The following is a 26,525-nucleotide window of genomic DNA, read 5'->3' as shown; positions in this document are numbered from 1 at the left end:
TGGGATCTTTGTTGCGGCACGGGGGATCCTCCATTGCGGCATGTTGGATCTCCACTGCAGCGCGTGGGCTCCTCATGGTGGCACGTAGGCTCAGTAGGTGTGGCACGCAGGCTTAGTTGCTCCGCGGCACGTGGGATCTTAGTTTCCCGACCAGGGATCGAACCTGAGTCCCCTGCATTGGAAGGCTGATTCTTAACCGCTGGACCACCAGGGAAGTCTCCCAAGCATTCTGCTTTAAGTCTGGGTGTCAATTCATCCTTGAATCAAACTGGAGGTGGGGCTGAGTCAGGCAGAGTTTCCATGCCTCATGCCTATCGTAATTCGTCTTATGCAAAAATAGCTGATCTTTTAAGACTGCCAATTAGTTGTTCCATTTATTTACTTAGCAAATATTGAGCACTGACTTCATGCCAGGTTTTGTGGTGCAAGCTGGGGCATCGATCGGTGACTTGCCAATTTAGTAGGCATCAGTCCCTGCCTTCATGGCGTTTGTAGTCTGGAGACAGACATTAAACAAGTTATCACGGTGCTGTGGATGCAAATAATGGAAAGTCAGGAGAGGCTTCCCTGATTAAGTGATGACTCCACTGTGATGAAACTGAGTGACTGGAATTAACTAGGGACATAGACAGGGTGTGGGGAGAACATTTCAGGCGGAAAGAATAGCACGCGCTAAGGTCCTGTGGTTAGCAGAACCATTGTTCCAGTGAACGGAAGGGAAGTCACGGCTAGAGCACTGAGACTGAAGCGGGCCTGGTAGGGAAGGAGGCTGCAGAGTCGTTAGGAGGCAGACCACACTTGGTCTCATAGTGGAAGATTAGGATTTGGTTTCTGTACTGAGAACAATGAGAAGCCACTTGTTGATTTTAAGCAGGGAATTGGAACTGTGTTCTGAAAAGGTCCCTCTGGCTTCAGTGTGGAAACTGCATGAGGTGGGGGTGGTGGAGAGACAAGGGCGGATGTGACACCAGTGAGCAGTGAGACTCCTGTGGGCTGTGTCGTGGCGGAGGCCACGGAGCTGGAGAGAAGGGGCGTCCAGGAGGATTTATGAGATTAGATGAAGAGTGTGGAATATGGGGGCGGAGAGTCCCGAGAAATCATCCCGCATAACTGATGCCTGGTGACCCACTCCATGAGCATAAGAACACAGGAAAGGAGCCCTATCTTGGGTTGAAAAATAGCAGTTCAGGGCTTCCCTGGTGGCGCAGTGGTTGAGAGTCCGCCTGCCGATGCAGGGGACGCGGGTTCGTGCCCCGGTCCGGGAAGACCCCACATGCCGCGGAGCGGCTGGGCCCGTGAGCCACGGCCGCTGAGCCTGCGCGTCCGGAGCCTGTGCTCCGCAACGGGAGAGGCCACAACAGTGAGAGGCCCGTGTACAGCAAAAAAAAAAGCAGTTCAGAGGCTTTGCGTTTCGGGCGCGTCTGGCTTATCCTCCCTCAGCTCTGAGCCCACCTCTGACACCGTGTCCTCGACCTGGAGGCAAACTCAGACCCTCTCACTTTTTGAAGGACCAAGTAGGTACCAGGCCGGCCAAGTCGCCCGGCCACAGCGTGAGAAAGATCCAGAACTGGCCCTATGCAGTCTGGAGGATGAGACGAACACTAAACAAGCAAGTGTATTCCATCCGGACAAACGCGATCAGCAACCGACCCCAAGCCACCAGAAGCGCGAAGGCCAGCTTGCGAATTTTAGGGATAATGCACCTTCTGCGCATGCCCGGGGCTGGCGCGTTCGCGGGGCCAGCCCGGATGACGTCTCCTCGCGGCGTCTACGTCTGACGTCACTTTTCGGCGCTGGCAGGAAGAGGCGCTAGGCGGCGCACGTGGGTAGCTGCGCGGCGGGTGGGTACATGGCGGGTTCTGCAGGGCTGGCGCTGTGCGGGCATGAGTTGGTGGTGCGGGGCGGCAGCCGGTTGCTGGCCACCTCCACTTCGAGCAGGTGAGGGGTCTGGGCCTGGAGCGGGAGCCAAGGCTGCGGTCGCGCGTCGGGGCCCTGAGACCCCGGCTCTCCCGCACAGCCGGGGTTGCACCCGCCTTGGGGTGACCCCGGGGAGCCCCGCTACTACCTGTGAGCTCTCCGTTGCCACCTGGGCCCGGCCGCGTGCCTGCGCCGCGGAATGTCCGCTCTCCGCGCCTTTCTCCCAAGACCCGCCCAGGGGCCCCCTAGCCGCCTGCCCAGGGCCCCGCGCCCTCCGCGGCGGGTCTGCGGCGCTCTTTGAGGGTTCGGCGCGAGACACTTCCGGGCTCTGCGGGGTCCGGGGGACGCTGGTCAGACCCTCTCTGGAGAGAGGGGTGGAACACTTCCGGGCTCTGCGGGGTCCGGGGGACGCTGGTCAGACCCTCTCTGGAGAGAGGGGTGGAACACTTCCGGGCTCTGCGGGGTCTGGGGGACGCTGGTCAGACTCTCTCTGGAGAGAGGGGTGGAAGGCAGCCCTTGGGGAGAGGGCTTTACTCCCGGCCACCAACTTCGGCGTACCCCCTCTCTCCCCTCCCTCTTCCTGCGTAGGTGCCTGTTTCCTCCTCCCAGCCCACATCCCTCGACCCCGCCCTACTTGCCCTTCGGGGCTGGAGGGTTTTATCTGACACCTCCTCGCTCGGGGGGTACTCCAGAGCCACTGCGCGCACCTCCCTAGTGGCCCATTACAAGGTCTTGCTTTTGCTTTCCCTAATTTCACGCTCCTTCCTTATCGTTCCCGGGATTTTTAAATCAGTAAATGTTTGTTGATCGAATAGTCTTGACCCAGGAGCTTCTTGGATATTAGTAGTGGTAAGTTTCGGCCCCCGTTTTCTTTCCCAGGGTAGTTTTGATTCTTCCATACGTGAAACAATGTGTCTCTCAAATGTAAAGATACTCTCTGTGTTCTTTGTTCAGTGTTTGGTTTCAGAGATCCAATAAGATGTTAAGTTTAGATTTCACACATTTATTCACAAACCTCTTGTCTGGCCCAGGTTATTTTGTTTTAGAGCCTCGGGGTCTAACACATGCCACAGTGAGAGACGGCTAAATTAGACTCCATCTGGTTGCTTCATTCCATACCTTTTGAGGAAATCTAGTGGCTGGCTGGCACAGTTTCTGGCTTGGAGGACTGTTTCGCTTCCTGCGCTGCAGTGTGCCACGTGAAAAGAGTTTGGCTGCAGTCACTTTAAAGGCTATAAATTTGCACGATGTCTTCTCTGTGCCAGGCACTGGAGGGGGAGCTCAGGGTCTGATAGGGAAGGTGGGCAGCTTCTATACTGGTAAATGCTTGGCAGCCATGGGAGCTTTTCTGGGGCAGATGAGACATTTTTCTGAACAAGTAATGGCGGTTTTAAACGGGTACAAAAGACCCTCTGAAAACTCAATACCATCAGAATATAACTTGTTCTTACATAGCCATCTTGCACTGATGTTCTGGTTATCAAAGGACGGTATATTACTTCCAGTTGAATTTTTGTCTTCATTTATTTCACTTAACTGACTTTTATGGACAGACCATATCAGTTATGTATGGCAAATATAAATAGGTTAAGCAAATAAAGCTCCTTAACTGTTCCCTGAAATATCTTATGGAGACAGTTTCTTGTGGATAAGACACTTAGTGAGTATGCAAATACTGTTTTGATCCAGGTTAAAAAAAAAAGAAATGAACATTATAATTACCGAAGTGCTTCCTTTAAAATGTTTTTGTTATTTTTTTCTTTAGTGATGATGACAGCCTCTTCATATATGATTGCAGTGCTGCAGAAAAGGAGGCACAAGAGCATAAAGGGTGAGATGGTAGGGGAGCCTCTTCAGGGCTGATGCATGGTTTGAATAATGGGACCGTTCAGTCTAAGGAGTAAGCTGCTGTCTTATTTGCTGAATTCTTCATTTCTGTTACCCGGCTGTGTGGATAAACCAGGGACCACCTCAGGAGAGAAATGTGGAACTACCTTTCAAATTCAGCATTAAGAATATTAGCAGTTTTTAAAATACTTTAAATTCGTTTTTGTCAGTAATTAACTATTTTATTGGCACTTTGAAATAACAGGGCAATTTTAAATGCATTGAAAGCAGGTATATGAAATTAACTTTAGCTAATTGAAAGATAAAAGTAGAGTATGGTTTTTAAAAAATTTTTTATTGGAGTACAGTTGATTTACAATGTTGTGTTTCAGGTGTACAGCAAAGTGAATCAGCTGTACATCTATATATATATATCCACTCTTTTTTAGATTCTTTTCCCATATAGGTCATTACAGAATATTGAGTAGAGTTCCCTGTGCTCTGCAGTAGGTCCTTATTAGTTATCTGTTTTATATATAGTAGTGTGTATATGTCAATGCCAATCTCCCAATTTATCCCTCTCCACCTTTCCCCCCTGGTAGCCATAGGTTTGTTTTCAGAGTACGGTCATTCTGTATGGTGGTTTTCTTTAGAAGAATCAGGCTTGGGGCCCACTTTATTTTTCTTAATATGATTTGATCCCTGCCTCTAGTTGTAGATCAGTTCATGTCCTTGAGGGAGTGGGCCCCTGAGGGTCTTTGCAGCTCAGCCCTTGGGATTCTGGTGTGCATGCTGAGAGACTTTTCTGTTTAATTAGCTTTACTCCTTAAAAATTAGAGTGGTCTTTAACCTCTCCGTGTCCCCTTAATATGTTTTATGTTCTGGCTACGTGAACCTCATCACATTTTCCACGTCCGATCGCGTTATAAACGCACAGGGCTGGCTGGAGGACACAGCCTCACTTGCTGAGGTAAGGCCTGACTTGCCCCCTCTCTTTCTCAGGGAGGACGGACAGCCCGTGGATAAGGGGAGTGACACGGTTCTGGCGTCCACCTTCTCCACGTCCGGCAGCTATTTCGCTTTAACTGATGACAGTAAGCGTCTGATTCTTTTCCGTACAAAACCATGGCAATGTCTGAGTGTCAGGTATGAAATGCTAACGTGGAATCACTACGCTGTTGAACGCACGGCTTACACTTGCATGCCAATAACAATAGTGACAGTAGCGATAGTGTAAGAAGCTAACACAGAGCACCAGTTCTGTGCCAGGAGCCGTTTCGAGAGCTGTACTTGTGTTAACTGATTTAATTCTCATACCAGGCCCGTGAGTGGGGCGGCGCGGGGCGGGGCGGTGTTCTCACCCACACCGCTGCTCAGGAAGCTTTGAAGCAGCTCCAGTTACTCAGCTCAGCTGGGCCCTGTCCTGGTCACTGGCTACAGAGTCTGTGCCCCTGGCCACTGTGCCGTCGTGCTTTCCAAACACTGTTTCTCCAGTCTTGTGGTGGCAGAAATAGAGAATGCCAGCATGCCCCCTGGGAGTGTGTCGGGGGCTTCGTGTAAGTTAAGGCACCTGGGCGACGTTTTTTTTTTTTTTTTGCGGTACGCGGGCCTCTCACCGCTGTGGCCTCTCCCGTTGCGGAGCACAGGCTCCGGACGCGCAGGCTCAGCGGCCATGGCTCACGGGCCCACCCGCTCCGCGGCATGTGGGATCTTCCCGGACCGGGGCACGAACCCGCGTCCCCTGCATCGGCAGGCGGCCTCTCAACCACTGCGCCACCAGGGAAGCCCTGGGCCACGGTTTTAACTTGGTGAGTTTTTAAGTCGGTGCACTTACTTGAGTATCTCAAGGGCTGCGGGCTCAGCATTGATGGGAGACGATGTCAGTAACTCAGCAGGAACACAGCTGTCACTGGGCCTGGGTGTTTCCTCTTACCCAGCAAAGTCCTGTGCATGCTCTTCTGACTTTTTATTCTTCTCCTGCATCTCTCTCCATCATTTCCTCAAAGGGAGGGGGCACTGTGGTTTTCTGAGCGCTTGCTTCCCGAGAGCTTCCTTGTCTTTGGAGAGGAGGTGGGTGATGCTGACAGTCGGCTGGGGGCAGATGTAAATGCCCTTTGGCTTTGATACTCTCTTAACTTGCACCTTCTCTGTTTCCTTAGGAGGGTGCAGGCGGGCTTTATTTTGATTGTTCTTTGACATTGATGGAAACACCCACACGGAGCAGAGCCGGCCCTTCCCCTTCTTCTTGCCTCCCTGCGGGCTGCAGGGTTTAACTGCCCTTTCATAATCAGAGATAAACGTGTGCGGGGTTATAACGCTCTAACTACTGAAGGGCCAAGGTCAAGGAATTTCCTGTTGTAGCCGACTCACACCTGTATTGGGACAGCTACACTTCTAAGATTTCTATCTCATCTTATTTGCTAAGGGACGGATAAAAAGCCAGATTCCAGGTGGCATCAAAAGCAAGGAGGACCCACTCTGCCCTCGATTCCAGTCAGGTTAAAAATAAAGTCCAGTAACATTACTTCGTTTTTACCTTATACGTGTTTTTGTGTATTAGGTGGGCAATAGATGGTCATGTTTTAAAAGCTTAAAACAGAAAATTAAAAGGATGTACGGGGAATCTCCCTGCACCTGCGCCCTCCAGCTACCGCGCACAGTCAGTTACAGTTTCCAGCCCCAGAATGACTTTTAAGTGTGTGTTGCCGTGTAGCCACAGGATCATTGATGATGAACTGCTCCTTCCTGCCGATGTGAATTCACATCACCCTTACCCGGAGAGGCCTGTGAGGCAGCATCTTCCTGCCAACACAGCCGGAACATCAGCGGGTCACTTAGAGCACAGACGATGTCCTGTGTTTTCGGGGTTCAGCATTGCCGGGAACGTTGGGGTTTCTGACCCTGAGCTCCCCCACAGGGATCCTTGCGGGTAGCCTTGGTTTTGCTTCCACAACCTGTAGGGAGCCGGCAGGGCAGGCCCGCGACAGGGATGGCAGGTGATGGTGGCTGATGAGGCAGCCAGGGCTGCCGTAACGAACACCACAGCTTCAACAACAGGTATTTAGTCCTCACAGTTCTGGGGCTGAGGTCCAAGATCAGGGTGTCAGCAGGATTGGTTTCTCCTGGGCGTGGCTTGTAGATGGCCACCCTCTTGCTGTCTCTTCACATGGTCATCCCTCTGTGTGCTGTTTTCCTCTTGTAAGGGTGCCCATCACACTGGATTGGGGTCCACCTGGACAGCCACATCGCACCTGAATCACCTCTCTAAAGGCTGTCTTTCCAAATACAGCCACATTCTGAGGTCTGAGGGGGGGGTTTAGATTCCAGCATGAATTTGGGGGGGGGGCACAGTTCAGCCCGTAACAGTAGTTAATCTCCTTTCTTGACCCTGACTGCTGACTTTTGTCTGTGGAGTCTCCATACCTTACGTCAGATTCTCAGAAAGGGGGCTTTGCCCCAAAAGATGGAAATCAAACGATCTAAAGGAATCTGGCAGTAGTTCTTTTGCTAAAGTAAAGGCTGTCCGGCGGTGCTTCTGGTGCGCCCCCCAGGGTGCCTTGGGGACATGCACGCTGATTCTGCCTGCAGCGGGATGTATCAGAGCTCTGATCGCCCTCCAGGGACATCCGGAAATCTGCGTCTGACCCCCAGGTTGCCGAGGGGACCTGGGCAACGATCAGAGGACCCAGGGGATCAGGCCTGGGTCAGAGGAGACTTGTGGTCTTCAGGACTGAAGGGCGTGTTGGAGGTGCACCCGATGGAGCTGATGGCAGAGATGTCTGTGCTGGTCAGTACTTTGTGAAGAGTAGCAACTGCGTGCAGTCCCGTCGTTTTCTTGACCTTCCCTCTTCATGGACGCTTCTTACCTGCGTTTCGCTTGTTCTGCTCTTTCAAAAAGTGCTTCAGTGAATTATCATATTTTCTCAGACGTAACTTTTCTCATTTATCTGTAAAAGTTGCCAAAACTGAATTGCCAAGTCTGAAGATGTGTATTTGTAAATTATGTCGATGATCACAAATTGCCTTCCCAAGGGGTTTTCCCTTTACCCCCGGGGTGCAGGAGCAAACACCGCACCCCCCAGCGCTGAGTAGCATCTAACCTTGGGCCTGGGGCCGTGTGAGAGAAAAGTGGGACCTTGCGTGCTTGCCTCGTTAGGAGTGAGGAGAGCAGCCTTACCCTGAAGAACTGCTTGTACCTTGTGAGCTGTCTTACGCCCTTTGCTTTTCTGCGGGGTGGTGGTTCCTTTTCCCTTTGATTCTCTGTTGGGGAACTTGGGTTTTTCCCATTTGTGTTAAACGAGTCCATCCACTGCAGCTGCCCTGTCACCCGGCCGTCCCACATAGCGTCGCGTGCTGAGCGAGATACTACGGGTGAGCCTCGGCCGACAGGCTCCCCCAGGCCGCCGTCCAGAGCTGCCACGGGCGTGCTTGTGTGCAGACCTGCCCCTGTGGGGTCTGCGGGAGGGCAGCTGAGGGCAGGTTCGTAGGTGTCCTGTCTGGTCCCTGGAGCAGTGTGGTTTCCTACCACAGCAATTTTTTCCATTCTCCCCCTTGAATTTTTGTGGTTCATGTAAAAATTTGGGAACCTCAGAGAAGGCCAAAGTGGGAACAAAAACAAATCACTCTGAATCTCATCATCAAGAGATCCCTAGTGGGAGACACCGCGTGGCACCTGCCTTCCCCCTGCGACACTTTCTTCGCGGGATCTGTTTCTGCCCCTGGAGACCTGTTTTGTCGTCCTAGAGATCACCTCCTCCCAGGCCGTGAGGCCACGGGCCTGACCTCTCTTTGGATGAGGGTGATTCTTCACCGAGGGGGTGTGCCCACTGTTAGGGCTCTTGACCCCTGGGTCCCTCGCAGTCACACTGATCACTCCTGCGGGGCTCTGGCTGTTCTAGAAGGGTCCTGGCTCGTGCAGGGTCTGAGGAGGGAGCAGGGGTCTGCGTGGCGTCGGGCTTCTTAATGAGAGAGTTTAGGTGAGGCCTCCCCGGGCGCGGGGCAGGGCGGGTGTTCAGACGCCTGGCCCCGTGACCGTGCCTGGGTCCCCTTACCCCGAGGCCTGTGGGTGTGGACTGAAGGGAAGGTGCTGTGTTGTTTTGTCTCTGGAAGGTTGTGTGTCGGGGCTTCTTTCCACGTGAGACCCAATAACGCTCGGGGCCGTAGACCTTAGCGGTCTCGGTGCTGGGTGTTTTCCCTTTAGTCGTTCTCTCTTGGCTTTTAAGTTGATATCAACAGAATAACTTTGTGTAGGAAATGCTTGCATTAGGTGGTGTGGAAGGCATGATGTGATTGGAAAAAATTAAGGAACCAGATTACAACTGCAGGACCTCCCTCGTGTTGCAGCCTTTGGATAATGGGGCCAAGGGGCTGGGCCGGGGCGAGCCCAGGGCAGGGGTCGCGTGTCTCCCGTTGCCTTTTCCTGTGCGTTTACCCTGAGCTCAGCGCCTTTCCTCTCTGATTACGCTTTTGCGGGAGAGCAGGGTGAGTTGAAGTCGCCGGGGCGATGACATGCAGTGGGCGGTCCCCCCCATGCTGGTCTAGTGGACGTCACCCTGGAGGGGGTGCAGCAGCTCTTCACCTTTGGGGCACAGACCCCTTTGGGATCTGATGGGCCCCCTCAGAACGGCACCCACCCTCAGTACATCTGACGTCCAGTTCATGCACATTTGACCGGCCAGGGCCCCGAGCGGCTGTGGGACCTGCTCACGGCTCAGAGCTCGCTCTAGCGGCCCTTCCTCTGTCCCTGGCAGGGAGGAGGGGGCCACACCCACCCTGGGGGGGCCTGGGCCTTGAACCCAGTGACTCTGTGGAGCGAGGGAAAGTGCTGAGGCCCCAGACCCCGCGGAGGCCGAAGGTTGGTGCCCCCGGGGCTCGTTCTGCTGGGGTGGCATGGCCAGCCACCGACGGTGCTGTCCGCCACCTGTGTCCTGATGCCCACGGGTCCCAATTCCTACACTTGTCCTGCACAGCTGAGCCACGTCCTGGAATCGTTGCCAGGACGGTTTAGCCTGAGAAGCTGGAAGCCCCCAGCTAGCAGAGGACAAAGGGGCGAGATGCGAGTAGGAATGGGGGGGCTGCAGTGGGGAGGGGGCCGGCTCTGGAGGGCTCACTTCCTCCTGGGGTGGGTGAGCTCATTGGGATGCAAGCCTGTTGCCTCCCGAGGACTGTCCTAGGCCGGTGCCCCCTAGGAGGTCGTGCCTCCCCCTCCGGCCCCCCCAGGCCGTGGCCGCGCTCCGCGCAGATGCTCAGTGGGCCCGTTAGGCTGTGCAGCTGTGTTGCTGGTGCAGCACAGGCCGTGCGAGTTCTGATCAGTCTTGACCTGGGGTCTGATTCCCTTTCCTTGTTGTTGTTTCCCCACGTTCATGGCGTCACGCCTCCTTGCCGGGCTGCACGGGACCGAGGAGTGGGGGCCGTCCAGCAGCAGCCGAGCCCGGTGGCGGCGCCTGGAACCCAGCAGGGCCTCCCGCTCTCTCCTCTGTCCTCTCGCCCCTCCCTCCCGAAAGGCGGGAAGGCGGAAGGCGGGCGGGGCTCTGATGGGCCCTGCGTGGGGGGGCGTAACGTTCAGTTTCCGTTTCAGGCTGACGTCTGGAGTCCGGCTGCTGTGAGCTGGGTGTCGTCTGCACGGACGTTAGCTCTTTATGGGGACAGTGGGTCTCCTTCCAGCCCTCGGGTGACGGCAAAGCTGAGGCCGGCCCTTCTGTGAAGAGGCCACGCGTGTAGATAAACGGAAGGCGTTTGTGTGTAAAGCAGCGTTATGGCTTGTCTCTAACGTAGGATGAAAAATACGGGCACCTTGTCTCTCCAAACTAGGCTTAGAGAGCCTAGTTTGCTACCTGGAAGACGTCCCAGTAGAAACAAAATGAAAAATGGTAACAGGAGGAACCGGCATGACCCCGACCCGGGGCGAGCGGGCCGGCGGTGGGGCCTGTGTCACCACTTGCGGTTTTGCTCCTCGTGGCTGATGTCGTTACTGAACCAGCTCGCAGACGTGACAGCTCTTGTGGCCCCGGATCAAGGATTTGGACTTGTGATGCGCCCCCAGCTCTCAGCATCGCAGCCCTCCCGTGTGCTCACGAGCAGCGCGTGCAGGATCCCGGTCCAGGCGGCAGAGCCGGCGGTGGGTGGGCGGCGCGGAGGGCGGGGTCCTGGATGGGAAGCCACAGGGGCAGGAGGGCCCTCCGCAGCTGTGGTCGCGGCCCAGAGCGCACTGGCGTTTAGGAAGCTGGCTGCTGTTGTGTCCCCCCCCCACGCACGATGCGCGGGGGAGGCCGGAGAGCCCCGCCCCCAGCACTCTATCAGGACAGCCTTCAAACACACCGTCAGGCTGAGCGGGTCTCACATTGGCCACGTAGAAACCCACCGCTCAGATTCTGCCATTAGCACATTTTTAGAAGAAAAGATATTGCGAAAGTAAGTTTTGTCGGAGGCCTTGGCTCTGTTTCCATCCCTTATGTTTTTGGCACCGTCTTCGGTAGCTGCCACATGGCGGGAGCCTTGCGGGTCAGCGGGCGGCCCTGGCGACGACCCGTAGAGGCGACCGTGGGCTTCTCTGGCCTTGTAGGACTGTGGTGAGGAGGTGCACAGCCCTGACCTTCACGGCCTCTGAGGAGAAGGTTCTGGTAGCAGACAAGTCTGGGGACGTTTATTCCTTTTCGGTGCTGGAGCCGCACGGGAGCGGCAAGCTTGAACTGGGACACCTGTCGATGCTGCTGGATGTGGTACGTGGGCGACGTGCTTCATTGGCTACAGTCCGGCTCGGGACGAGGAGGGGGCGGCCTGTGTGCCAGGTGGGCGGGTTTGGGCTCTGCTGTGGGCAGGGCCCCGATTTCAGAGGTGAAGCTGGCAGCAGGCTGAAAGAGGACGGTCAAGTTAGGGGCAGCTGCGTGGTCTAGACGTGGGGGAGGCCCAGGTCGGGGAGACGAGGGGGAAGGGTGTGGAAAGAGCAGGCGTCCTCGCAGCCCCCGAGCCACGAGCTGCGCCCCCAGGGACCCCGAGAGGCCCACGAGGGCTTGGCTGCGGCCAGGGGCGGCGGGGGCGGGGTGGAACCCTGCAGGGGCTCACAGGAACCGGGGGGGTTGTGAAGGACAGATCACCAGGACTCAGTGGCGGGCTGGACATGGGGACACGTGAAAGGAAGGAGAGGAAGGCGACCAGGTGCCGGAGACGGGAGTGGGCGCAGCCGGGCTGGGGCGGGAGCAGGTGTGGGGCAGCTGTGGCCCTCGGGGGACACGTGAGCTGAGGCCTGGGGTGGTGGTGGGGAGCCGGCCATGCTGACCCGCCCCTTCTAACCCTCGTGCACAGGCCGTGAGTCCCGACGACCGCTATGTCCTCACTGCCGACCGGGACGAGAAAATCCGGGTGAGCTGGGCTGCGGCTCCGCACAACATCGAGTCCTTCTGCCTCGGGCACACCGAGTGAGTGTCCCCCGTCCCCGTCCCACACCGAGTGAGTGTCCCCCGTCCCCGCACCGAGTGAGTGTCCCCCGTCCCCGCACCGAGTGAGTGTCCCCTGTCCCCGCACCGAGTGAGTGTCCCCTGTCCCCGCACCGAGTGAGTGTCCCCCGTCCCCCCACTGAGTGAGTGTCCCCCGTCCCCGTCCCCACACCGAGTGAGTGTCCCCCGTCCCCGCACCGAGTGAGTGTCCCCCGTCCCCCCACTGAGTGAGTGTCCCCTGTCCCCCGACTGAGTGAGTGACCTTATCCCTGTCCCCCCACCTAGTGAGTGTCCCCCGTCCCCCGACCGAGTGGCCCCTGTCCCCGCACCGTGTCCCCATCCCCGTCGCCCCAACTAGTGAGTGTCCCCCGTCCCTGTACCCCCACCGAGTGAGTCCCTCACCCTCCACAGAGGGAGGCTCAGGTTTGAAACGCAGGTGGACCCTTCAGCTGGGGAAGCTGGTGGCGAAGTGAGAGGTGCCTCCTGGGAGGAGGGGACCAGCCTGGATGCCTGGCCTGCATCGGTTTGCTTCCTCATGGGCCCCGTCTAGCTCACCCCTGGTCCCAGGGCTTCAGAACCTTCAGGACCTCCTTCCCTGTTCAGAATGCATTTCCCAGAGGTTTTCTTGGTGGTACCGAGGTCTCAGTCCCCAGTGCGTGGTCACCGCAGGCCAGCATCGATGCCCTTCAGCGCCCGGCAGTAGAGTCAGCGGTCAGTGGGGGTGTGTCGGGGGACGAGGAACAGGCTTCAGCAATTGAAATCGTCCAGGCAGGCGTTGTTGCTCTGTGATCTGTCTTCTGGCAAGTGAGCGCTCCTTTAGTAAGTGAAGTTTGACGTCATGTGAGGGTGGCGTTTCTGAAGAATGTCGCTCTTCTGAGGCAAAAGGCTGATTACAGTTTGCAGGAAGGAAAAGCACTTAGTTTAACTGGCTGAAGTGTTTTAAACTGCGTTATTTGAGGCAGGGGAAGAATTGGAGGGATTTAATTCAATTCTGAGATCGCTCCTGTTTCCTGGTTTTTGAATGGAACGTTGACCCTAAAGGGCGATGGTTGCTGGCTTTGTACGTCACGATAGCGTTGTTTTAGCTTTTATTCAGTTGTCTAGTAATCCTGCGAGCAGAGTTCCTGTGGCCGGCCAGTCCCCCGCCCCGTTGCCGTCTCTCGGGGGCCTTTGCATGTGCCATTTTCTCCACCGGGCAAGCTCTTGCCCACGCTGCCCAGCGCCCTCCTTCACTCAGCTTTCCGCCCGATGCCACCTGCCCTCTCAGGAAGCGCCCCTCCCCCCGGCCCCTCCCTGCTGGGCTTCTCAGCCTGTGCCGGCCAGTTCAGAGCCATGAGCCGCCAGGTCTCAGGTGAGAGGTGCCAGTAGTTAGTGTCAAACGCCTGATTCCAGAGACAGTGTGAAAAAACAGTGTAAAAATAGCTCATTATTAATTTGTTACATTGATTGCAGGTTGAGATGATAACATTTTGGGTGTATTGAGTTAAGTCAAAACATAGTATTAAAATTAGTCTCACCTGAGTCTGTTTACCTTTTTAGCGTGGTTATCAGCCAATGTAAAGTGCCCTTGGTGACTCACGTCATGGCTGCGGCCGTGTTTCTGCTGGACGGGCCTTTCTGAGCCTCCGCGGACACCCCGGGTCTCCTATGGCCTGTCTCCCACCGAGTCCTAGACTTGGGGGGGGGGTCTTTGTCAGGTTTGCTCACTGCTGTCTGCAGCCCTCAGCACAGCGCCTGGCACGCAGTAGGTGGTCAGTGGATATTTCGGCGAATAAATGACCAATTGTTGCTCCTTAAGAGTCTTGGTGAAGGCCCTGGAAACTGTGGTTTCCACTCCTTTCCTGTAAACACATCGAGGTGGCTCGTACCCGCTGTCGTGGACATGCCATTGCGGGGGACACAGGCTGCATTCATCCTGCAACGTGTTCTTGTTCCTTTTTGAGGGCCTTCGGGGAAGGCTGTCCTGGGGAGGGAGGGTGGCTGCAGCCAGGCCGGGGCCCAGGCCGGGGTGAGGCTCCAGGCGGCTGGGATGGGAACCGGTGGAGGCGAGGTAGCCACGGGGGCCCCTCTCCCAGGGTGGTCGCGTTAGAGACGCTGGTGCGCGCCTGCAGCCCCGAGGCTGCCTTCTTGGGGGGCTGGGCTGCTCCGCTGAGGCTTGTGGGTGTGACCCTGGCTGCGGTTGGTGGCGCTGCCCCCCTTCCACCCGGCCCTGCTCGCAGGTCGCCCTGGTGTCACAGGCCCCGTTGAAGCGCGTGGTTGGGCAGCTCCCGAGCAGGGCAGAACCCTGGGGGCCTTCCTGGCTGGCACGGCCGGGGACTGCCTCTGGGCCCGAGGGACGGGGCGTGCTCCTCACGCAGTCATGCCACCCCTCTCGGCTTCTGCTGGGGTCAGGCTTCGAGGTGGCACGGGCGGGGCAGAGTCACAGCAGCCCGGCTCACCCGCTGCCTCTCTCCACCTGCAGGTTTGTGAGTCGCATCTTCGTGGTGCCCGACCACCCCGAGCTGCTCTTGTCCTCGTCCGGGGTAAGTGCTCTGCTCCCCATGGGCGCCCCAGCTCCCCGTGCTGGGGGTGCAGCCTGGAGCCTCGGTTGGGGGAGGACCTGTCAGCGAGCAGCCCGTCTTCTGTCCCCAGCGTGGTTGGGAGGTCAGCACGTGCCTTTCCTGGGTGGCCGTCCACTAGGTGGTGCTTGTGGTCTGCAGGGTAGAGCCGGCCGGCTGCTCCAGGGCTGTGCGTGCGTGCATGTGTGTGTGTGTGCGTGTGTGTGCGCGCGCGCGCGCGCGCACGCACTGAGCCAGAACCGGTGTGCAGGGACTCCGGTCTGAGGGGTCCTTACAGCACCATGACCTCGTCAGAACGGTTGGTAGACGGCCCTTTCCGAATCCCAGAGGGACCTGGTTCCCTCCGGTCCTGCCGCTCTCAGCCCTTGTCCCTGAGCCGCCCCTGTGTGAGCGCGTGGAGAGGGGCCAGGCACTTGGCCTTGGTGGAAGTTTGATCACTAAGTACAGCAGCTCTGTCCCAGGAGCCGGAAGCCTTAACAGCTGGGTGATTGGCGGCACCTTTCTCTAAGGAACACTCTTCAGAAGGATCATCGGGCAGTACTTCTGCTGGAGTGCAGGTTTTGAGTTCCTGACTGGCTCTGGTTCTTCTTTTCTTTTCAGAAGCTCTGCCCACAGCCCTTTATCTTTGTCTTTCCACCCTTTAGCTTTTTATGCAACTCAGGGGCCTGGGGTGGGCTGGGGGCCTCATGGACTCCTGACAGGCAGGCCTTCCAGGCGGTGGCCACGTCCTGTTTCCTTCACCAGGTGTGGTTTCTCACAGGTTTTTACTTTTCCCTTCTCTTGAAAGTGACTTGTGAAAGTCAAGAGAAGAAAATAAATGTGCTGGAGTTCCCAGAGATAGCCAGTTTCTGTGAATTTTGCTGTAAGCCTCTTTTACAATAAAAAAAAATACTCAGCCACACAGAAAAGCGTAGTGACCACCTTTGGTCTTACCACTTAGCTTTGTCAAGTCCAGCGTTTTGCTTCTACTCCTTCTTACAGAACTGCAGTAGGGCTGGCGCTGGCCGTCTTGGGTGCCCCATCCCATTGCCTTCCTACCTCCTCACGGGCCACCCGGCCCAGGCGTGGTATGCTGCGTGCCCTGCACGCTGTGAAGTGCAGATTGTATGTTTATTTAAAGAGTCAGATGCTGCTGTAAGGCTTAGAGTGGAAACTAGCACTCCACCCGCCGTGGCCTCCAAGGCAGGCCCTGGGCGCCTTCGGCTGTGTCCTCTTGGTGGCCGGTGTTTCCAAACAATGCGAGTCATCAAGAAACAAGCACGAGCAGTTTCTTCGTGTCAGCTGCTGCCATCTGCGTGGGCATCAGCAGTGTCCTGCCTGCGTCCCCTCCCTCTTTGCTGGTGGGCTCCTTGTCTCCAGAACGTGCCCCCCGACCTTGTTTGGGGTACATGTCACGGGCCAGCTTTCTGAAGGTGAGGGAGGGTGGTTAGGAAGGAGCCTGCCTTTCAGGAGGTGCCCTTCTCCCGCCCCCAGCACTCGGCTATCAGGCAGGTGTATGATGCTCAGTCAGGTGTTTCCCTGCAGATTGTCAAGCCTTGCTCCAGGCTTTTCTCTGGTTTTTAGTTTGCTTGGTTTTCTGCCTGCTTTTTCTTTTGAGAAGTCTGCGGCCATTGAGTCTGGGTCCTTCATGTGGGCTCTGATCGCCCTTCTCTCTGGCTGTTTTCTGGGGGCCTTCTCACCCCGTGCTCTGAAGAACGATGGAGCAGGGCGGGGGTGTCATGGGGGCCCTGAAATTAGCTGCACGGTCAGTGGCTCTGTCCGTTCTGAGTCTTCAGGTCCACAGACCTGGGAGTTTCCTTAGGCTCCCTCCCTCTGGAGCCGTCCGCGCCTCACTCTTCCTGGGATTTGTGCAGTTGGATGTTTGACCCGCTGACTCTTGATTCTTTCCTTTCATATGTTTTCTCCCATGTGCCTGCTCCCTGTTCTTCTTTGGGGGAGATTTTCTCAACTTTATTTTCCAGACTTCTGTGGGCGTGTTCATTTCCGCTGTGGTTTCTACTTTCCAAGAGGCTCTTTCTCGTCCCTGGGATGTTCTCTCTTCATAGCCCCCATCCTTGCATCCTGAATGGAGACTTTGGACTCCTTGCGGTGCTGTGGCGTGTGTTTTTTTTTAGGGATTTTCCCGTGTGTGTTTCCTTTCCTCCCTGTGTGTCACACACCTTTCCAGCTGGAGGTTTTCCTCGATGTCTGGTGGTCCGTCCGCTTATGGCATTGGGGCTGGGTTTGCGAGCCTGGGTGTCAGACTCGGGCACCCGGCTGCATCCCTGTGGGAGCCCTCCTGGGTCAGTCAGTCCTCCTTTTCTCATGGGGGTGGGGTTCGGTGTCCTGTCTTCACCCTTTGTGGGGAGGGGCCCCGTGTCTCTTCTCTACATGTGTCCCAGCGTCCCCGAGACCAAGGCCTCTTGTTCCCATCATCTGTCCCCAGCATCTGGGTTCTGTCTGCATCTACCCGTGATTGGCTTTGTCCTGTAGGGCTCTGCTCTAAAACACCCCTTGTCGCCTGGGGGGACTAGGGGCGAGTGGGGACACCTGTAGACGTGCGTTCGTCTCCCTGTTTGTCAGCCATATTGACGGCAAGGCATTCATACTCACGTCCCAGCACCCGGAGCTTCCTGCCTTAACCATTTGGGGGAAGTTAATTTTCCTCTTTCTCTCTCGGTCATTTAAGTCACACGGAGGTTCTTCTCCTCAGACTCCGTATTTGCTCCGCAGGTGGGTGTGGCCTGTGCACGTCTGGTTTTAGTAAAGGGATCCCACTCACAGGAGGGGTTTTTCTGGGGCGGATGCTGGCGTGGACCCTGCTTCGTTTCACTCATTGCCTGGTCCTTCTCCTTAGATGTGTGGTTCTGTTTCCTGCCGTCTTAATGAGCGTTGTAACAAACGTTCCTTAATATAACCCTCTCCTCTTTTTTGTATTACCGAGGTAACGTTGGTTTATAACGTGTACGTTTCACGTGGACAACGTTGCATTTTGACTTCTTTATACATTACAGTGTGCTCACCACCGAAAGTTTAGTCACCATGCGTCACAATACAGTGCAGTTGGCTCGCTTCTCTCATCTTGCCCTCCCCCCACCCCTTCCCCTCTGCTAACCACTGCTCTGTTCTTTGTATCTGCATGTTTGTTTTTGTTTTGTTCGTTTACTTTTTATATTCCACGTATGAGTGAAATCATATGGTATTTGTCTTTCTCCATCTGACTTATTTCACTGAGCTTAATACCCTCCAGGTCCATCCACGTTGCTGCAAATGGTGAGATTTCATTCTTTTTTATGGCTCAGTAACGTATTGTGTGTGTGTGTGTGTGTGTGTGTGTGTGTGTGTGTGTGTGTACCACGTTTTTCTGTTGATGCGCACTTCAGTTGCTTCCAGATCTTGGCTATTGCAAATAATGTGGCAGTGAACAGAAGGGTGCGTATATCTTTTCAAATTAGTGTTTTTTGTTTTCTTCTCAGGGGTGGAACTGTTGGATCATATGGTAGCTCTATTTTTAATTTTTTTTTGCGGTACGCGGGCCTCTCACTGTTGTGGCCTCTCCCATTGTGGAGCACAGGCTCCGGATGCGCAGGCTCAGCGGCCATGGCTCACGGGCCCAGCCGCTCCGCGGCATGTGGGATCTTCCTGGACCGGGGCACGAACCCGTGTCCCCTGCATCGGCAGGCGGACTCTCAACCACTGCGCCCCCAGGGAAGCCCTATTTTTAATTTTTTGAGGAACCTCCATACTGTTTTCCACAGTGGCTGCACCAGTTTACATTCCCACCAACAGTGCACGGGGGTTCCCTTTTCTCTACATCCTTGCCAACATTTGTCATTTGTTGTCTTTTTGGTAGTAGTCATTCTGGCAGATGTGAGGTGATATCTCATTGTGGTTTTGATTTGCATTTCCCTGGTGATTAGTGATGTTGGGCATCTTTTCATGTGCGTGTTGCCCATCTGTATGTCTTTAGAAAAATGTCTATTCATAGTCTCTGCCCATTTTTTTAAAAAATAAATAAATTTATTTATTTATTTATTTTGGGCTGTGTTGGGTCTTCGTTTCTGTGCGAGGGCTTTCTCTAGTTGTGACAAGCGGGGGCCACTCTTCATCGTGGTGCGTGGGCCTCTCACTGTCGCGACCTCTCTTGCTGTGGAGCACAGGCTCCAGACGCGCAGGCTCAGTAGTTGTGGCTCACGGGCCCAGTTGCTCCGCGGCATGTGGGATCTTCCCAGACCAGGGCTCGAACCCGTGTCCCCTGCATTGGCAGGCAGATTCTCAACCACTGCGCCACCAGGGAAGCCCCTTCTCCGCCCATTTTTAAAGGTTTTTTGTTGTCGCGTTGTAGGAGTTCCTTATCTGTTTTGGTTATTAACCACTTATCAGATATATGATTTGGAAATATCTTCTCCTATTCGGTTGGTTGTCCTTTTGTTGATCGTTTCTCTTGCTGTGTAGAAGCTTTTTAGATTGAAATAGTTCCATTTGTTTATTTTTGCTTTTATTTCCTTTGCCTGAGGAGATATATTCAGAAAGATATTGCTAAGATCAATGTCAAAGAGTGTACTGCCTGTGTTTTCTTCTAGGAGTCTTATGGTTTCAGGTCTTACGTGTAAGTCTTTAATCCATTTCAAGTTCATTTTTGTGTATGGTTTGAGATTGTGGACCAGTTTTATTTTTTTGTATATGGCTGTTCAGTTTACCCCACACCATTTATTGAAGAGACTGCCCTTTCTCTGTTGTATGTTCTTTACTCCTTTGTTGTAAATTGTCCATAAGTGCATGGGTTTATTTCTGGGCTCTCAATTCTGTTCCATTGATCTGTGTGTGTGTTTTTCTGTCAATACCATGCCATTTTGATTATTGTAGTTTTGCAGTATAGTTTGAAGTCAAGGAGTGTGACACACTCTAGCTTTGTTATTCTTTCTCAAGATTGCTTTGGCTATTCTGGGTCTTTTGTGGTTTCATATAAATTTTAGGATTTTTTCGTCTTATGTTTGAAACATGTTGTGATTTCGATAGTGATTGGAGTGAGTCTTCAATTGTTTTAGTTAATAATGTACATTTTAACAATGTTAATTCTTCTAATCCATGAGCAGGAATATCTTTCCGTTTGTTTGTGTTTTCAGTTTCTATCTACGATGTCTTATACTTTTCTGAGTACAGGTCTTTCATCTCCTTGGTTAAATTTATTCCTAAATAAATTGTAAGTGGGGTAGCTTTCTTAATTTTTCTTTCTTTTAGTCTGTTGTTAGTGTGTAGAAGCACAACAGATTTTTCTACATTGATTGTGTACCCTGCAACTTTATTCTGTTCATTTATTATTTCTAGTAGTCTTTTGGTGGAGGCTTTTCTATATATAAAATCACATCATCTGCAAACAGTAACAGTTTTACTTTTCCAATTTGGATTCCTTTTCTTTTTCTTGTCTGATTGCTGTGGCTAAGACTGCCATTACTGTGTTGAATAAAAGTGGCCAAAGTGGGCATCTTTGTCTTGTTCCTGATAAACCCTCCTTTTTTTGCATTTATGTTACTTTTGGAGCACACATCAAGGCCATGCCAGTTGACACTCTCATGGGTAACAAACGGATGTCCTCTTTTCACCCATTCTTAAACAGTGATGTGTGGACAGGTGTCACATGCTCATTAACCCCATGTGTTTCTCCTTGTGCGAATGCATGCTCATTGATGGGTCCGTGTGTGTACGTGCGTGCATGCGTGTGTGTTCACTCCCAGCCCAAGCATAGCAGGTGTTGTCTTTGACCTCCGGCATGTGACAGGGTGTCTTGTGTCCTTGCCCATTTGGCTGTGTGGGGTCACCCATGTTTACTTATTGGTTTGTGCGACGCTTTGCACAGTTGTTTCTAAGCAAAGAGCCTTTAGCCGGGAGAGAGGTGCAGTGGACGTAGCTGAGTTATTCCCACTACCCAGTGAAGCCTGGACGCCTCATTGGGTGCTGACCCGTCCTTGGTGTGTGCAGGACCGCACCCTGAGACTCTGGCAGTACAGAAGCGGCCGCGAGTTGCATTGTTGTCACCTGCCCAGCCTGCAGGAGCCGGCGGAGCCCTGGAGCAACAAGGTAACCTCACGTTTGTCTCTGGTTTATAGAGCGTCTCTCCAGTCATGGATCCTGTGGAAAAAATTCGTTTTACGTTGGAAAAGTGTTTTTCCTGTCCATGTAAACTTCTTCCAGCTTGAGAGGAATCGTGTATTTCAAATTCTGAAGGCACCTAGTCATGTAAATGGGAAAAAATTTATATCTTACCATGTTTGCATTCAAAACACTAATTTACAGAAAGGCCTCTAATCCTGCTTGGAAATGGAAAAAATAGTGGTGCCTGGCGGGGAGCTGAGCATGCCCAGGATTCCCTACCTCTGTCCATCGTGGGTCAGCCTCATGCCCCCAGGATGGCGCACTGGCCAGTGCATCCCCAGGTCAGGTCATCTGAGCCTTCAGCTGTCAGGGGATCTGCAGGGGAGAAGGTGTGGGCTGCCTTTCAGGCTCTCGGGGTTCTTCGCTCTGATGCTCCCGGGCGGGTGCCCTGTTTGGCTGGGGTCCAGCTGATCACACGTGGACGGTTCTGGCAGCTTCCAGAGGCCCAGCTGGGCCTGGTGGGGAGGGAGGGTCTGCTCACGCGTTTCCAGGGCCTGCAGAGCTGGCCTGGGGGCTGGGGTCATGATGCGCAGGGTGGCAGCCCGTGGCACGGGGCTTTGCTGCGTGTCTAACGAGACCTGGGCCTGAACTGAAGGGCTCTCCTCCCTCGTCCTTGGCTTCTCGGTTCTCTCGTCCACCCCGAGACCTCTCTGTAGCACATGGGCAGGTAGGCCTGACGTGGGTCAGAGCCCCAGGACCCCAGGGCCGCGGCCACCCAGCCCAGTGGCTTCAGGGCCCTCTGGGTCAGTGGCCTCCAGCTGCCCTGGCTGCCCCCGTGCGCGCCTCCGCCTTGGGTTTCTGCAGCCACGGTGCCCCCGTTAGAGCTGCAGCAGAGAGAGGCCTGCTCGTTCTGCCTTCTTCCCGTCTGCGCTCTGCTCACCCCTGACGCCCCTGGACGGCGAGGAGAAAGCGTAGAGGGGAGCAGCAGCCAGGGCAGCCCCCGAGAGCTGTGCGTGGGCCTGCCGTGCCCCCTGCGCCTCTGCTGGCTCCCAGCCCAGGCTGCTTCCTCTGCCGGAGCGTGTGGACGCTCACGTGCACGCCTTCCTTTCCTCCCCGTGTGCTCTGTCCTCCCTCCTTTTTGAGCAATTCCATTGGCCTTGGAGATGTGGCACAGCTCCGGAGGGAGGGCCAGAGCCACGGAGCGGCCTCTGCCGTCTGCCCTGTGTGTCGGAATTCCCTGTGAGCTGTGCCCTCACTGGTGTGCAGAGAGTCCTGCAGTGTCTTCTCTTTGCCTGTCATGGACCACACGTGGGGACCGTCTGTCCTGCAGCGATGCTCGCAGTTGGAGCAGAGCAGCCCGGCGTCAGGTCCTGCCAGGCTGACACCCCTGAAGCCGCTGCTTTTCCTTTCAGAGGTTCGCTGCGTCCAGGATCACTTACTGGCGCCAGGAGGACTGCGTGGCGCTCCTGTGTGACGGGTGAGCCCACGCGGCCCGTTCGGGAGGCTTGGACGGCGACGCTGGCGCGGCGTCTGCCTGCAGTGAACTTCGCTTTACGAGCCCTGCTGCTGCGGGCCGGGCGGCTCCCTTTCTGTGCGCTGCATCTTAATCCGCTAGGGTAAAGGGAGCAGTGGCCCCCGGCTGGTCTTTTGTGCAGATAGAATCCCAACGAAGGGTCGGCTGTGGTAGAGTTCACCTCAGTCAGTCCCAGCTGGGCATGAGAGACCCGTCGGGGGCTGGCGGTGCTGACGAGGTGGGTGTGGGGGGCACGGGAGACCCGTGGGGGGCTGGCGGTGCTGACGAGGTGGATGTGGGGGGCACGGGCCACTCAGCGTTCCCTCCTGGGCCTTGTCTGCGTGCCGGGGGGGGCGTTTGGGGGCCTCCCACATTGTCACTTGTCCTGACAGCAGGCCTGGGGTGGGCGGCTGAGCTCATGTTGGAAATGAGGACGCAGGATTAGAGGGTAAAAAGCCTGCTGGGGAGGGCTGAGCGCGGCCCGGGGTCCCGTCCGCTGCTTGGCGGGCAGGGCGGCTGTCTCATCTGCACGGCTTCGACTTTGCTGCCTAGTAAGCTGTCCCCGGACTTCGGGACTGGAGTGTTCGTTAGCTCACGGTTCCCGGGGTCGGGGAAGCGGGAGTGGCTTGGCTGGGGGCTCCGGGCTCAGGGCGTCCCGAGGTTGCCGCTGAGGTGTTGGCGGGGCTGGCCCGGGGCTGAGTGCCCCCGTGGGCGCTGTCGTGATCGTCCCCTCTCTCCCTGGGAAGGCTGCCCGTGGTCTGCCTCTTCCAGCTGGATGTCCCCCGGCGGCAGCTGGTCTACCAGCAGCAGCTGACTTTCCAGCACAGAGTGTGGGACGCCGCCTTCGAGGAGGCCCGGGGGCTGTGGGTCCTGCAGGACTGCCGGGAGGCCCCCCTCGTGCTCTGCAGGCCTGTGGGCGGCCAGTGGCAGGTGAGATGGGCGGCCCCGCTGTTTCCGTCGACTATGCCCGTGCCAGCGGCTGTGTCCTTGGGGGACAGCGGCCACAGGGCTTGCGGCGTGGGTGCAGGGAGCTGGGTGCCTGGCCGGGTTCTTCAGTGTCACGGTGCCTGCACGGGTGTCTCGGGGTGAATTGCTGTCATTGGTATGTATTTCCTGTGATTGTTCTGACACGTCTTTTTAGGAGAAAAGCCCCCAGTTGGTAAGCCCTTAACATTTGCAGCCTCGGCGCAGCCTTGCGCTGGGGCAGTGGTCCCGCTGGACAGTGAGGGGGCCCCTCCTTGCAGGTGGCCTGGGTGAGCCGTGCGTAAAGCAGGGATGTCACCTCCCGCCTGGCCTGTGTCTAAGGTGCCATGGGGAGAAGCAGGTGACACCCGCAGAGCCCTTTGCAAACTTGCACGGCCTCGACGAGTGCTCAGAGCGCCCGGCAGCTCGCTCGGGGGTCTTTATCTGAAAACTAGCAGTGAGTGGTGCCGCCAGCTGGCACCTGCCAGGTTCCAGACACCTTGGGCGGAGTCCTGCGTGGCGAGCCGCGGTCGCTGCCATGCCTGATGAACCGGGGAGAGCGGCCTTTCCGCCTCCTGTGAGTACTGGGGTCACCACTGTCCACCGGCCTCTTTCCAATAAAGGTTTTCCATTCGTCTTCTCAGTCTCTTCCTGAAAGTGCTGTGTCGAAGAGGGTCTGTGCTCACCTTCGCGAGAACTGGGCCATGTTGGAAGGTGAGGACCCGCCCTGGCCTGCTTTGCAGGGTCATGTCAGCCGTGGGCGCGGGCGGACGCTGGTTCCAGAGCGCGGAACGCAGCAGGAAGCTATTCTGTGGGTGAGGGTGCAGGGCCTGTGGTGGGTGTGGTGTGTGTGTCTGCGTCCGCGTCGGGACAGCAGAGCTGCTGTGAGCCGGGGCCTGGTTGGTTCCCTTAGCGGAGATTGAGGTGCCGAGAGCCCCTCCGTTTGTATTGGCAGAAGGCAGGCTCTTGGGACGCAGCTTCTGGCTGTGTCAGGGGGTGCTTTTAACTCAGCCCTGGAACTCAGGTGCCTTTACTCGAATAAAGAAATGATTGCTCAGAAGACTTCTTGGGAAGACAAGCCACCGTCCAGATGGAGGCCTGGGTCCTCCGAGCTCTGGGGACGCAAACGCAGCTTCGGTGTGTATAGACGCTAGAGCGGCCCGCACGTCCCACTGTTTCTGTGGACCCTACGGGGTCTGTATCCGGCCGCTCGGTGGTTGGCAGATTTCAGGTCCCCGCTGGCTGTTGGCTGGAGGACACCCCAGTCCCCAGTGCAGAGGAGCAGGGGCGCGGTGCCGACAGGACGCAGCCACAGCCTCTGCACCTGGCCTCCCGGGGACCTCCGGGCCCCGCATGTCCTGTTATAAGCGAGTCCTCGGTCCAGCCAGGTGTGGCCACCAGGAGGTGGGCATCCTTGGGCCCATGCCAGAGGAGGCGCCACAGGTCCACGGAGAGCCGGGTGGTCACTGTCACAGGAGGGTCCCTCCGGCCCACCACGTCCCCCGCTAGAAGCAGAGCCCCTGCGCTCCTGTGGCACACTGGCACCCATTCTTGTTCCGCACAGGCTCTGCTGGCACGGACAGTGGCTTCAGCAGCCTCTACAAGGCCACCTGCGACAACATGACCACTTACCTGAAGAAGAAGGAGGAACGGCTGCAGCAGCAGCTGGAGAAGAAGCGACGCAGGGGGCCACCGCGCGGGTCCAACGGGCAGACCAAGAAGATGAAGGCGGGGCGCGCACCACGGAGCTGCTCGTCCTAGCTCGGCTCGGAGCGCTCCTTGGGGGTGCTCGGCGCCTCGGGGCGGCGGGACACTGTGCTCGCCCCTCCTGCCCGCAGCGCCCTGACGCAGGCAAAGGGGGGACCTCATTCCCGACTCGGGCTGGGGGGCGGCGAGGTCCATCCCGACTCAGCGGACACCTGGGGCCGTGCCAGGTAGCTGGACGCGGGACCCTGGGCTCTAGAACATTCTGTTGCTGAGCAGAGCCCTCTGGCTGGAGGGAGGCCATGCAGCGTGTGAGCCGCTATGCCTGAGCAGTGAGTGCCTCCAAGCCCCTTCCCTTCACACTGGAGGGCACGTCACCCTGCAGCTGTGGCGCTGTCCTTTCCTGCTCGTCCGTGCGGCTTCCTCTAGGGGAGCCTGGACACGGACGGATGTCTTTCCAGCAGTGCGGTGCACACCCGCGCTTTTCTCCAGTCCCCTCGCCCTCCTGGATGGTCCACTACGCTGTCCAGCAGGCGGCTGCGCGCCGCGGGGGCCGTAAACCTGAGGGGAGTTAAGTCCTCGGTTCCCTGGGCAGCGCTGGCTCCGGTGCTCAGGCCCCTCGGGGTGCGGAGAGCTCCTCGCCGGCGCTGGTGGAGACGGGAGCTTGTCCGCGACGCGTGTGGACAGAGAAGCCCGGCTGCACGCTTACTCCGCAGGGAAGTGACAGGCGATGTTGTGTATGTTTGATTTCGGCTTGCACTTTGTGCACGTGCTGCAGAGCAGGAGGGTCGGCTGAAGTCTAATTACTGATCAATAAAGATGAGCTTTTTTGTAGCTTCTAGAAATTTTAGCAGCAGCACCTGGAGCTAATCTCAGAATATATTCAGTGGAACCATTTGTGATGAGTGCGCTGTTTCCGACCGAAACATTTGCCTTTTGATTTGAAGAAAAACATTTCTTTGGTTTGGGGTTTCACAGGGTACTTGGACACAAATCATTTTGTGTATCAGAAGCTGCAAGGCTTCAAACTTTTCCTAAGTGCCTTATTTTACTTTAAACATTGATCTGAAAACAGTGCTGTTTGTGAACCGCCCGGGGTAACTTCCCACAAGGGACATCAGGACCTCCCCAGACTGGGGGCTGTCTCGGGCAAAGGAGAGCAGAGGGGGTGTGCCTGGGATGGAATGGGGTCCCCAGGGCAGAGTGGGGTGCCCTGGCCATGGTCCTGGAGGGGGAGCCTGACCTCGTGAGCACCGCATCGGGCCCAGGAAGGGTTTGTGATAATAGTCTGCTCTGAATTCTTGGTTTTAGGAGCAATTTAGGTTTGTTCATTTTGGTGTCTTTGTCTAAGATAGGGGTCAGCAAACGGGCTCGCAGGCCACATGCTGCCTGTTGACCAGTTTTGTGTGGTCTGTGAGCTAAGCGTAGTTTTTACATTTTTAAAGGTTGAAAAAAGTCAAAAGCAAAAGATTTCGAGATGAGTGTCCATCACTAAAATTTTACCGGGACGCGCCCACGCCTGCTCGATTGGGGGTGGTC

The 26,525-nt window shown here is 56.0% G+C and overlaps 1 protein-coding gene across 3 annotated transcripts; it reads left to right on the top strand.

Moving 5' to 3' along the window:
- Positions 1–1,799: 1,799 nt before the first annotated feature.
- WDR4 (WDR4 tRNA N7-guanosine methyltransferase non-catalytic subunit) lies at positions 1,800–25,875 on the top strand (the record flags this gene model as incomplete). 3 transcript variants are annotated; one of them, XM_082655417.1, is made up of 11 exons in its annotated part: positions 1,800–1,938; positions 3,683–3,748; positions 4,747–4,890; positions 11,306–11,462; positions 12,046–12,158; positions 14,638–14,698; positions 20,693–20,791; positions 22,219–22,283; positions 23,066–23,249; positions 23,927–23,996; positions 24,847–25,875. In XM_082655417.1, 11 exons carry the CDS (start codon positions 1,850–1,852, stop codon positions 25,041–25,043), a joined length of 1,245 nt encoding a protein of 414 aa, XP_082511543.1. In that variant the 3' UTR covers positions 25,044–25,875. The 3 variants fall into 3 exon arrangements, with proteins under 3 accessions (XP_082511543.1, XP_082511545.1, XP_082511544.1); XM_082655419.1 differs by lacking the exon at positions 24,847–25,875 and adding an exon at positions 24,307–24,378; XM_082655418.1 differs by having other exon boundaries at positions 1,850–1,938; positions 3,716–3,748.
- Between the last annotated feature and the right edge of the window lie 650 nt (positions 25,876–26,525).

Source organism: Grampus griseus, assembly GCF_964374135.1.
Source record: "Grampus griseus genome assembly, chromosome: 5".
In the NCBI taxonomy this organism is placed as follows: domain Eukaryota; kingdom Metazoa; phylum Chordata; class Mammalia; order Artiodactyla; family Delphinidae; genus Grampus; species Grampus griseus.
This window is presented reverse-complemented; position numbering and strand designations above follow the sequence as displayed.